The 13193-nt window shown below is 43.6% G+C and overlaps 1 protein-coding gene across 4 annotated transcripts in view; it reads left to right on the top strand.

The window, feature by feature from the left end:
- Positions 1 to 13193, top strand: part of amot (angiomotin) — a 60802-nt gene that overhangs the window by 35620 nt on the left and 11989 nt on the right. For 2 of the 4 annotated variants that reach the window (XM_086227185.1, XM_086227186.1), the window contains exons 3-6: positions 2691 to 2751; positions 5648 to 6662; positions 10215 to 10776; positions 12562 to 12706. In XM_086227185.1, the coding sequence (XP_086083311.1) occupies positions 2691 to 2751; positions 5648 to 6662; positions 10215 to 10776; positions 12562 to 12706 (1783 nt within the window). The remainder of the gene's footprint in view (positions 1 to 2690; positions 2752 to 5647; positions 6663 to 10214; positions 10777 to 12561; positions 12707 to 13193) is intronic. The other 2 variants (XM_086227188.1, XM_086227187.1) reach the window with 1 other exon arrangement.

Here is a 13193-nt window from a genome sequence, read left to right as displayed (position 1 = left end):
TGGCTATCATCTCATTCTTTAATCCTAACTATCATCTCACTCTTAAATAATGGCTATCATCCCAGTCTTTAATCCTGACTATCATCTCACTCTTTAATAATGGCTATCATCTCAGTCTTTAATCCTGACTATCATCTCACTCTTTAATAATGGCTATCATCTCAGTCTTTAATCCTGACTATCATCTCACTCTGTCATCTCAGTTCTCACTCTGTCATCTCAGTTTTTCTTTTCCGTGATCCTGCTGTCATCTCAGACCCCAAGTCAGAGACATCCAGACAAAGATCTGGTTTCAAACTACGTGGACTGAGTCAAATTTTGAAATACTGCACCATAAAATTTTCGTGGAAATATTAAGATTTGAAAAAGGTTTTTACAGTTGCATGAGGTGTTTTTTGTTTTTTTTATCTTTTGAAAAAAAGGTGAAGGTGCGAAACAGTAAACCCCTGTTTCAATCAAGCTCTGATTAAGCCGGACTTTGACTCGTGACGAACCAGCTGTTTCTGCGGGCGTCGTCTTCAGATATATTCCCAAACTATGTCTTAGACTACAGACAGCAGCAGCTTGTGCAATGCTGTGTGGTAACTGAGAACAATTACTACTTGTCCAACTGAAGGAAATTGCTCAAGACCTCTATCCATTTTTCACTGATAGATGAAGCTTCTTCTTTGGTCCTCTCTACAGCCACAGCCATATGTCATGTTGCCTGTACTGACTTTACTCAGCCCATTTTCCAAAAGGGTTGATGGAAACACACCCAATTTCCTTTTGTCACATTTTTGTGAAATGCTCACAGTTGCCTAAAATTTGCATTGCAGTTAAATGGAAACATAATTTGACAGCCCCTCATGACCAAGACTTTAACCAGGTGTTCTTTCTCTACCATTAGAACCCTGGCAGGCTCTGTAGTATTTTAAAGTGATCACTCATTTGGATGCTTTTTTTCCCTGTGGGTGCATGTGTGTGCATGTGCGCAGGCCATGCTGTTAACAGTGTGCGTATGAACAGTGAGCCACTGCCTCCCTTGCAACACCTGCCCTGCCATCTCATCTTGTCTCAGCTCTCTTTTTGCCTCCTTTTTTTATGATAATATATACATCCTTTGTTTTCCTCTTATCCTAAACAGAAGGTGAGTCAAAAGGTATTGAGGGAAAAAAAAACAGCAGAAAATTTTAGTTGAAGTATGCTGGATAAAGTACACATCAGCAGTGGTAGTAGAAATACAGGTCATTCTGACGCTGCCAAGTATCATTAGAAAGCCATTAAAAGTGTGCTTTAATGTGTTATTGTTACAGTAGTATTTCATTTTTCCCCTGTTGACAAAATGATTCCACCATTCATTCATAGATTCCCTCACATCAAAATGACCAAAACTTTGTTTTTGGTTGTTGTTTTTTCTAAGTCTTATTTTATGAACCTCCCATCATTTTCTCACCTGTCACCTGTGCTTCGTTGCTGCTGGGTTGTGTATCGTGTGTGCTGATCTTTGCAGCCACAACCACAAAACCTTCAGACGATTAAAGTAAATTAGCAAAAGTTCTCTCCTTTCACAACTATATATAGCTGAGCGACATCAGTGTGACAAGGAAAACAGTTACAACCCCAGTGGCAGATAAAATGTCATAAAGGAGCATGTATACAGGACTGAGACAGCCGGGGGTGGAGGACCACAACTGTACAGCATACACAGGGCCTGCAATTTGAGCAGCACGAAGAAATCAACATTTTCCAGCCTACTTCAGAAGCTCTTTTAGCTCACATCGTTAAATTGTTCAATATAAGTTACGAGAAGAATGCAAAATATAAGAAATCATTTATATCCACACAGCAGCATTAAACAGTGGTCCAAAGTTAAAAACCTGTTCCTGGCGAGGGCAAACGTTTTCTCCTTGTTCTGAAATCATTCCCTCCTCAGCTCACTAATGTCTACGGAGAAGACGTTTGTGAGCTCATTGGCAAAATGTTCACACACTTTCTGCACGACTCAAGTCGTTGAATTGCATCATTCCCCATGCGTGATAGTGACATGCACCCCCCCCCCCGCCACCACCAAACTGAACCAGATGTGAATACAACAAGGTAACAAAAAATTAGGGTTTATGGAATATAAAGCACTGGTTAAAGCCATTGATTTGCTGTGTGTTCTGTAAACCTGATTTAGGCCAGGCTTGAATTCATCGATACAAATCAAATGTTTTCATCCACAAATTTTCACATTTTCTGTTGATAAAATTGTTTACGATTGGGAGCCTCTGGGTCACATACCAAGGAAGCTATGAGAAAATAATAATAACTTAAAATAATACATTACAAATAAGAATAATATTGAAATAAAAAAACAGAAACCAAGTATTTGACAACTCAAAAATCTTGGCTAAAAATACCTTTGAGGATCTTCGGTAGAGGAGTCAGACTGAGCAGATACAGTCGACAAAAGTTTGTGAAGAATCCTGAGAGGAGAGAAAAGAAGAACTTAAAGTTTAGCTATGGTTAACTGATGTTTGCAATCCTGGGTTTTAGCTTTTTTTGTTGTTTTTTATTGGTTATTTATCATGAGAATTGTACTGTAAGCTTTTGCATTTGCACTATCCAGCTCTTTATGCTCCTTAAATATTTTTTCTTTCCATTTGCTGACTTCCTGCTGAAGCTAACAATTTTCCCTTTGTTTCATATGATTTATTTACCCACAGATGTTTCGGAAAAAAGCATCTTCCTCCTTGAGAATGAGAAGAATAACAGAAAGCACTAGATGTAATATTTCCTTTCTTTCTTATTTCCAGTCAAAGTGTAAAGTTGTGGAACTGTTTACATTTAGTGATGTCAAAAAAGAAACCACATGCATGTAAACACAGCCCTTCTCTTCCCTACAAACACACTTGACTCCAAATCAGTAATCCTATTTATTTCCTGGACTGGGAGAAAGATTTTATCATCTGTTTTGATGTCAAACCTAATTGATTACTTTTGTCTTTATTGGCTCTCGTGGAAGTAGCTTAGCCTACATCCTGGCTGGTTTCAGCTTTGACAATCTTAGATGTTAACAGGAAACACACTTTTATCTGTCCTTAGCGCTGTATGAAAGCCATCAAACGCCTTTCTTGGGATTAACTGTGAATTTTCATGGATTTTGTTGTCAGTGGGTATCAGCCTGAACCATTACTTGTTTCTGGGAAAAAACCCTTCCTGCTCTTTTGAACGGGTGAATCCCAGTGATCCTGGGTGCATCTTTGATTCTGGGGGTGGAAAGAATATGGTCACCAAGTTCTGTTGATGATGTGGTGTCACTTACAAGCTCTAACCACACCAGTGTTCAGACTGTTAGATTTACTCCCCTGAAGCCTGATCTCTAATCAGTTCTTTATGTTTCGGAGTGCAGTGATGCGTCCTCGTCTTTTAAAGCCCACAGCTGCTCGACACTGAGGCAGCAGTTTCTCAATATTTGGAAGCTCTACTTTTATCTAACGTTTGTAGGATGGTCCACTATTAATCTGTTCACCTTTAACTTTCCCCCCACAACTATTTTCTCCTCTTCCTTCCCCGCTCCAGCGAAGGCAGAGGGTAGTCACCTCACCCTGGTCTTGAAACCGGGTCCATGGGTACCAAACATGCTCACTGACCACCGGATCTGGAGCAGGATAGGTTGACTACTCTCAGTCTTAGTTATAACTTGTATCTAGCCTGACTTCATCTGACTTAGTTTCATTTCTATCATGTTCTGACAGTGGTTTGCTTTGTATTTCTTATTCTTTTGTTGGCAAGTTAGGTGTTAAAATGTCAAAAGGAGCATGTGCAGTATGTAACAGGACTTCATAGTGTGATTCATGTGTATTTATGTCTTCAAAATGTGACACAGGTTGAAATACTCAGTATGTCGTCATTTGTTTATGTCTTAGTCTGACTTTGACCTTATTCCCGTTAAGGTTGTCAGAAAAAGCTTTTCATTGGCCAGTGACTAATATTCCAAATCCTGGGAATCAGGTTGATAGTGGAATTTTGGAGCTCATTTCATCAAACTGTGTCACAAATCTTGATCCCTCATGATAAGAAGATGACTGGCTTTATCCCCTCAAAACAAGCAACTAATTCCTTTTTATTTTTAAATACAGGCTCAACATAGTTTTAAGAAATAATGCATTTGTTTTATTTGTCACAGTGTATGTGCATTCGTTTCATAGAAGCTCTCTTTCATTCTCTCTCTCTCTTTCCTCTCTCTCTCTCACTAGTTGTTTCATATAAAAGCAAAAAGAGACAGATTGGACGGGGACATTTGAGTGGACACAAACCCTTTCCGGTAGACATCACCCCTGAAATGGACCTTCATAATCCGATAGTTGCACTGACACGGCTCAAATATCTGCCAGGGGAATGCAGCATCGGCTAGCAGTTAGTGACTGCTATGACTGTCATGTCAAAATGTGGATCACAAAGACTGTTGAGCAGCTGAAAGTTCAGAAATACGGCATACAGAGCAATTTCACAGTCAAGGCTGTGCTGGAGTCAAACCTGCTTCTCCTGGACTTTGTCAAGTTCCTGTAGACAACCCTCATGGTAAAACAGGCCAAAGAGTTTAAAGAGTAGCACAAGAACACAAAGAACTCAAACCAAAGTATAAAAACAGTTCACGTAAACTCAGCCCTGCTCTTCCTCAGACCTCACTTAATACAAACAGCAGGTTTGAAGGAGAGGGGTTGATGGTTGTTGAGGAAAAGCAGGTAAAACAGAGAAACACACTCATCTTGAGTTTTATTTTTCAGGTCTTTCCACTCAGATTTTGTTGCAAGTGAGGGACTGGGATTAATAAAAGCTCTGCTGAGGCTCACAGGGGGTCCTTGCTGTTCTCAACACATCTTCTTGGGGTCATGTGTTTTCCAAGTCTTTTCAAAACGTTTAGCCTGAATCAGGGTTTTGGGTTTGGCTCCGGGGGTTTATCCGAAAATTTGCATCGATTTCATCTTCCTTGGCTTTGTGTGGAGGACAGGATGGTGCATCTATGGAGAGGAACTGCTGACAGGTGAACTCAACAACATACAACATTGCCTTGACAGCGAGTGGAAATAACTCTGAGGAAACGTTACATCAGTGGAATGAGACACAAGACATGAAAGAAAACAACAGAAAGAAATTATCATGGAAATTCCCGACTTTGAAACAATATTTAATCAAGCATAGGGCACACTGTAGTGGTAAGTCCATGCAGTGCTGAATCTATGCCATGGCAGTTAGCATGCCTCAAATTTGCATTCTAAATTGAACTTTATTTTAAGAACAGTAATTTATAAACCGAAGAGAGGAATTTGAAGGAAACAAAAACAAAGGGTGATTTCAAAACAAAAGACAAGTTTTCAACATCATAAATTCATCTTACTGTTGAAGATATGAACGATAATGTAACTGAATCAGTCCACATTCTTCCATGATGCTGTTGTTTTGCTGCAAGTCCGGTTGTTGCAGGCAAAAACATGCAGAGTTTCTGAATGAGTGATGAAGGCTGTCTTTGTGTATTTGTAGAACTGTTGAGTTCAAATATCAGCATGCCTTGTTCTTTTCTTTCCTTCTTGAACCCTCTATTTCTGGATTTTTTTTTTTTGTTGCTCTATAGATCAGTTCCCTTCCCATACCTTGACACCCCCTCTTCTCTTCCTCTCAGGGAGTATAGACCGTGGGCGCAGCTTGTCCTTCCATGAAGTGCATAGTCAGCGCGAGACGGAGATGAGGGCCGCAGTTGAGGATTCGTCAAACAGCGGCAGTGTTGGAGGTGGCAGCAGCAATGTCTTGCAGCGCCTCCTGCAGGAACAGATCAATCGAAATTACGTGCTGCAACAACAACAACCAGGTGGAGGAGGTGGAGGAGCAGGAGGGGGATGTGGAGGAGGTTACTCAGGTCAAGGTCAGGGAGGGCCCTCTGATGAGCACTCCATGACCCCCCACATTGCCCGCCAAGAGCCCCAGGGACAGGAGCTACAAACAGACAACAGTCTGGAAAAGTTGGGCTCCACCAGAGGAGGGGGAGGAGGGGGTGGTGGAAGCAGTGGAGGGGGTGGTGGTTTAGGGACTGGAGGAGGCAGCAGCGGAGGTGGTGGGAGCGGTCAAGGGCAGTGCCTGAACCCAGAGGACCTCCCTACATATGAGGAGGCCAAAGTGCAGTCCCAGTACTTTCGAGGCCATGGTGCACCTCCTCAGCCTCAGCAGCAGAGCAATCAGCCCCAGCAGCCTCCTCTCCCTACCTCAGTGGGCACCACCTTCTACGTCACTGGGGTGACCAATGCCAAGGTGCGCACTGAGGGTCGCCCGACGGTACAGCGTGTGAGCAGTGCAGGGAAGGTACACCAGGATGATGGACTGAAAGATCTGAAGCAAGGACATGTTCGGTCTCTCAGCGAACGACTAATGCAGCTCTCCCTGGCCACAAGTGGTGTCAAAGCACATGCTCCCATCACCAGCGCCCCACTCTCCCCCCAGCTACCCCCTCCAGGACCGCCAGGGGACTACTACAAGCCGCAGCCCCGTGGCCCTCCTCCTGACTACCCCTTTAAAGGAATGGGTTCGCCTACCAAGCAGCAGGAGCTTGGAGGCCATTTTTACCAGGAGCAGAGAGGAAGGGAGCACTCGAGGGAGGTTCCCCATGTCCGATATCAGCCCCCGCCTGAGTATGGCTCCTTCAGGTAAGAAACTTGCATACTCATATGTACAAACACTTAAACAGTGAACATTAAATCATTGTCATATGAGGGTGAGTAACAGTAGAGATTGAAAACTTCAAACGCAGTGCACAGGGAATTGTCTATGGAGAGGAGAGTCCATTCATGTGAATAAGTTGACCCTTTTTAAAACCGAGGAAATGAAAAGTGGCCGTCAGTCAATCAATCAATCTTCATATATGTAGCGCCAAATCACAACAAAGGTCATCTCAAGGCACTTAACACAAGGAGCAGGTCTAGAACCTTACTCTTTAATTCATATAAAAGAGACCCAAATTTCCCACATGAGCAACCACTCGGTGACGGTCGCGAGAAAAAAAAAACTTTAACAGGAAGAAACCTCAGGCAGAACCAGGCTCGACCGATTGAGGTTGAGAGGGAGAAGGAGAGAGATGGGCTTGAGGGTAGAGAGGAGAGAGAGAAGTGGAGGAGGGGGGAAGGGGAATAAGAGAGAGAGGGAGAGATGGACAGGAGAGAGAGAAACACAGGGCCAGGGCGAGCGAGTGGTTGGTCCGGGACAGGAAGGGAACAACCCAACATCTACAGCCCTGGGTGACCTGCAGGGCAAGAGAGCACAAACAACTCTGGGGAAGAAGTTGAGGTTAATGTATGCATTGATACATGTGAATGTTATGGCATTGCAGTGAACCTGACAGCTTTTCTATCACAGAATTATCCAGTCCAGTTTCTAGAGGTGGAAAACCTGCAGTTGGAGCTGGAACATGGATTTGGATAACAGTGCACACTCACAGATGAATTAACAGCAGAAGACGCAGCTGCTCAATATCTCCTTCCACTCTGCGTCCAGATTTTGGTGCAACATAAGTATGATCCTTCCATCCATCCATCCATCCATTTTCCACTGCTTGTCCTGTTCAGGGTTGCGGGGGGGCTGGAGCCGATCCCAGCTGCCTTTGGGAGTGAGGCAGGGTACACCCTGGACGGGTCACCAGTCCATCGCAGGGCCAACACATGTAGACAGACAACCATTGGCTCTCCCAGCCACGCCTACGGTCAATTTAGAGTCTGGATTAACCTGGTCCCCTCTTGATGTCTTTGGACTGTGGGAGGAACCTGGAGTACCAGATATAATTATACCATACTGCGACAGACTGGCAACCCGTCCAGGGTGAACCTGCCTATCGCCCAATGTCAGCTGGGATAGCCCCCCTCCCACGGCCCTTAACCGATGAGCAGTATAGAAAATGGATGCATGGATGAATTACACCATAAAATGCCCCAATACTGTTCGTCCAAAGTCAGCCCATTTCTCAAAATAAATTGACATGTCGAGGTTTCAGGACACTTGGATTATTTTGGACCAGCAGCATGGAGGAAATTTTTTATTTTAATTCTTTTGATTGCTTGAAAATTGCTCATCTTTCACTTAAATTATTTGCAAGATTACCAAAAAGCCTTTTCCCGTGGATCTCCACCACTGTTTTTTTGGACTTGCAATCATTCCAAAAATAAAAGTCACCATCTACTCGTCCTCATATTGATAGAATGTCAATGAGTGTGCAGAGGCATGCTGCTGAAACGTTAAAGAAGCGCTACGGTCTGCTTCTTCATTGTATAAGTCATGATGTCATGTTATTTGAAATCTATCTAAATAGTCTTTAGACATAAGCATTTCTATTCGGACCTGAAGGTTCCTCAGGCTCATATTCATGCGATTGCTCTCAACAAACACCATCAGTTTGATCAGTCGCCTGGCGCCAGCGAGCCTGCTGACGTCAGTGTTTCTCTCTTAGACTTTTTCCCACACAGCATCACAAACACACATTTTCATACGCATTGTTCAATGATGATGTAAATTTGGCTACAGGGTTGGTTTTCACTCTGACAGTATTATTTCAGAAGCTTCTCATGCTCATACCCCATCTTCTTGCCCCTGTTTTTGCTGTGTTTCGCTGAATGGACTAGACAGATCCTGTTGGGCCTGTTTTACACTCATCTGTTAACCTCAGAATGAACCAGATTCAAACAGCTATGACAGCATTTTAATAATCGCCATTCAACAAGTTGAGACATGACCTGCTTGGCTTTGACATGTTCCTTCAAGGGCCAAAAGCAGGAACATTTTCTCCTCACAAAGCCAGTCAACACCTTGTGGTTTCCACATTACTTAAAAACAAGCCCCACTTCATGAGTAATGGTGAATCAGTCTGTGTGAGAGAACACCTGGTGGACCGTCATGCTAAAAGATCACTCATAGAAAAGTAGACAGTGGATTTTTAGCGCTGTCTTGCTGGTAAGCTCGTAAGAACATGAATGTGGTTGAAGATGAGACAAATGAAGGTGACTGGAGAGTGTGAGTTGCTGCAGTGGCCCTGTTTGAGAGCAGCAACTTAACATACTAAAACCACTGGAAAAATACAAATGACACTCTGTGATGGCACGACTTTAGAGGATACAATAACAGACGCTCCCCTAATGTTTTAATGTGGTCTTCCATTCAAACAACCTGCCCCCTTGTCTTTCATCTGGTTGTGAAAAAATATAAGAAGAAAGTGCTGTTGAAATATTGAACAGACATTTATTGGCTGTAATTAGATTATACTTAAATGCAATTTCAAATTCAAAGGTGTTTATCAAACAGTACTGGCTCTCTACAAGCTCATGTAGGCTGCAGAAAAAACCCTGCTGCTTTGGATGTTGGTGGTAACTACGGCCTGACCTGTATGGATTTTTGGGGGCCGATTTGGGGCCAACTTTTGGCCAATTACTGATTATGCTCTTATGGCTATAATCGGCCTATTAAATAGGCCAGCCAATTAATCGGCCGGGCCCAAATGATAATGTTAAGAGAATCTCTAATCAATTCACCAACTCATCTTCTGTGCTGTTTCCTGTCTCCAAAATATTGGTACGCGTGGCTCAGAGATTACACAGTGCACACCATCTCCCTTCATTTCTTTTTATGAATTTATAAATGGGATCCCTGATCAGTTCTCCTCTAGACTTCTTCCAGATAATTTCAAACACAAATGTTCCGTGTCATTACTGCAGTCAAAACTCCCTTTAAATTTTGTGACGTTACTAAATCAGGTTGTCCCTCAAATTTGGCTCCCAGGCTTCTGTCCAGTGGGCCCAGCCTTACGGCGCCCAAGATGTGGCCCCACTGCCCCTGCAGCTTATCCCTGTCCACTGGCAAGAGAGTGATGTTTTGCAGGAAAGCAGCAATAAGGCAAAGCTCCTTTCATTCCCAGAGACAGAACCCAAGTTTCAGGCACCAGTGCCCTCTGCTGCTTCAACAGAAGGGTGGGGCTACAGCAGCAGAGGGTTTGTGGCTGATTTTACAAAGCTGTTTATCATGGCAGGGATGGTGTTGGTTGCAGGTTACCATTTAACTGAGTAGTCCAGTGAATAAAACAAATTGGCTGATATAGTAGCTAGAGGTCATGCAACGAACAGCCTATCACTGGGGCCACTGGGTTGTCAGGATTCTGACCATCAGCAGAGGAACTGTGTATGGCATAATAAAACTAACCTCAGTGTTCACACTCTTCCCAGGTCCAGTAAGGAGGGTTCTGTCCACTCTCAGAGGCCCCTTCACCAGCACAGTCCAACCTCCTCTGTCACCTCTGTGGGCTCTTTGTCCCGGGCCCAGTCCTCCACCCTCAGCAGCATCCTCAGCGCCTCTCATTCCTCCCATCCCTCCTTCCCTCACCAGCACCCTCAGAGTCTCGGAGAACCCTTTCCCTGCATGGGGCCCCGTAATCCACAGGGGTCCAGTGCCCACCAGCCAGCGGAGCCCTTCACACCTGGAACTGGTCACATTACACCACAGAGGTGTCATGTTTTCCCTCCTGACCCCTATAACTCCAACACACGGATGCACCATCAGCAGCAACAGCACCATCAGTATCAACAACAAGGACCTGTGCCTTCCCAGCCTCAGCCACCTGTCCAGGCTGGACATTTCCCCCATCCACTTTCCTACTCCCACATTCAGGGGGAGCCGTTTGCAATGATGGCACGAGCTCAGCAAATGGCTGATATGGTGACTGAGGAGAACAGAATGCTGAGGCAGGAGATGGAGGCCTGCCGGGAGAAAGTCACCAAACTGCATAAGGTAACATTCTCTGCAGAGGAGCTTTTATTCAAGTTTCACTGGAATATTTGAAGGCCCCATTTAAATGATCCCTGGGACACTGTCAAAGGATGCATGCTCCAGCGCATTCAAATCAGTTAAACATGAATAATCGGGGAAAGAAGTCTAGCACAAGGCACAAAGGGGTTGTCAATACTCTCCTTGATAAGAATCCATCAGTTGAACTGTCTGGATCATTAAAACTTGAAGTCAAGTCTCGAATACCCCTGCTGGCATAGTTCGGCTGAGTGACGGCTGGGTTATTCCACTTCTATCACTGATCTCCCTATGAAAGGACCTGGTGGCCAAAAACCCCAAGGTGGATAGCACCTGCACTGGCACAGGTATGGCGTTGGAACGCCAGGTTTCTCTCCTTAATTGGGGTTCTAGGTTGAAGCATAACTCCAGGAGATGCCTAGGGAGATGAAAATGACTCATGAGCCACTCATCACTCTCCTGGAATAAATCTTTGCGGTCCTGAAAAACCCTGAAAAATCACCTGATGCGTGTGTGTTAAGGTCTATTAACAGAGTCAGATCTGGCATCGCTGAGCCTTAACCATGTCACAGCCAGAGCTGTCGTTTAAATAGGCGACTGACTAAAGTTCCACCTATCACGTCACAGATCCGTTAATATAATAATTTCTTTCAATTACTGCATTGTTTGTCGACCTATGCCTAACTAAAGCAGTGTTCTATGCACCAATTCAAATTGAAAGGGTAATCAGGTACACAATTATATATTTAAAGATTATCTTAACAAGTCACCTCACGTCAAATCTATATTTGCATACACAAACTCAGACCTATCGTAAGATTTCACCGCAGAATACGCTCACGTTTAAATTCATAAATGCCACAGCTTGTGTAGAAGTAAATGTACGCATGTTTTACGCTCGTTTTCGGTTGTACGCTTGTTTGATAAATGAGGGACAATGAGTCTTAGACTGAAGCCCTGCAAATGACCACATTCATCTGAGGTTTGTGTTCCTTCAGTGCTGATCAGATCCAAGCTCTTAACTTCACCTGAAGACAAACAGATCAGCTCTTTTGGGGACTGTTAGGGTGAGAAAAGTAGGGCTGAGCTGTAAACCGGAAGTGCACATTGGGCTCTATCGCGCTAACAAAAATTTAGCAGGATCCGTACACAATCTAAAAGACAGATATTACCATGTTCGATGTGAATGATTTATTCCATAAAGGCCCATGTTATATTTTCTGAGATATAAATGAAATTGTCAAAAAAGAGATGTTGTTCAAGGAAATCCCAACTCACAGTCTGGAAATATTTCTAAAAATAATGGAAATATGCAAGTTTTTTTCACAGTCAACATGAAATTGCCTTCGAGATTACTGAAAATGTAAACAGAAGGCAGCTTCAGGCTCCAGTACATTGTCACGGTCATTGTAAAAATATCTGATGCGTGGATGATTTTTATTCCCTGATATTGGTATCAACATCCATTAAGGCTGGTCCGGTAAAGAGCCCAAAAAAATCCTGTATTATCTGTGTGAACAAGAACTATGACCTGAATACTTTACAGGACAAAGAAGACACTGTTTCTTTTTGTGGTCTTTTTTTGTGTTTTCACTGTTTGAATGAGGGTTTTTTTTTTATGTTAAGGCCAATCATCAATTTATCAGGCCTCACTTTGTCCTCTTTGAATTGAGAAATCTCACAGCCTGAGCAGCTTTGGTTCTGTGTTGAACAGTTTAACCCATGTAACGAGTTTTGAGAGAGAAATAATTTCTCTCTGTCTGTCGGCAGTTGGAAACTGAAATCCAGCTTGTGTCAGAGGCCTATGAAAACCTGGCCAAGTCCTCCTCAAAGAGGGAAGCCCTGGAGAAAACCATGAGGAACAAGCTGGAGCTGGAGGTGCGCCGGCTTCATGACTTCAACAGGGACCTTCGAGGTGAGAGAGCAGGAAGATGCTTGAGCTGTGGAAATCATGCTGCTACTGCATTTGATTACAGATTCATTTACGCGATATATATTTTTTCAAATGTACTTTGTCCTCATCTAATATACATGAACACCCTTTCCTTTACTTGCCGATCATTATGGTGTTGGTGTGCTGCAGTTGGTGTGCTGCAGTAGTAAACCTAATGCACCTGCTTGGTTTTGGACACATGGACCCCCGTTTATCAAATCACCGCAAACACGAGCGGAGAAATCAGTGTACGACTGGACTCACACAAGATTGACATAACATGCATATCACACCAATCCCAGCATAAGAACAAGTGGCTGTTGATAAATTCAGTGGCTGAAACCAATGGTAACTATCATATCACGCCCTCTATAAAGGCACTGCTTAGAAGCCGCACCCCTAGAGTTTGTGACATGGAGAGACGCAAGCCAGCAGAGAGAAGAAACTGTTCAGATGCTGAAGTGGAGAC

This window comes from Aulostomus chinensis, chromosome 15 (assembly GCF_037954235.1).
Source record: "Aulostomus chinensis isolate RoL2024-O1b breed Wild chromosome 15, RoL_Achi_v1.0, whole genome shotgun sequence".
NCBI classification, from domain to species: Eukaryota; Metazoa; Chordata; class Actinopteri; order Syngnathiformes; family Aulostomidae; genus Aulostomus; species Aulostomus chinensis.
The sequence above is the reverse complement of the archived record's forward strand: the minus strand, read 5'-3'. Positions and strand labels throughout refer to the sequence as shown.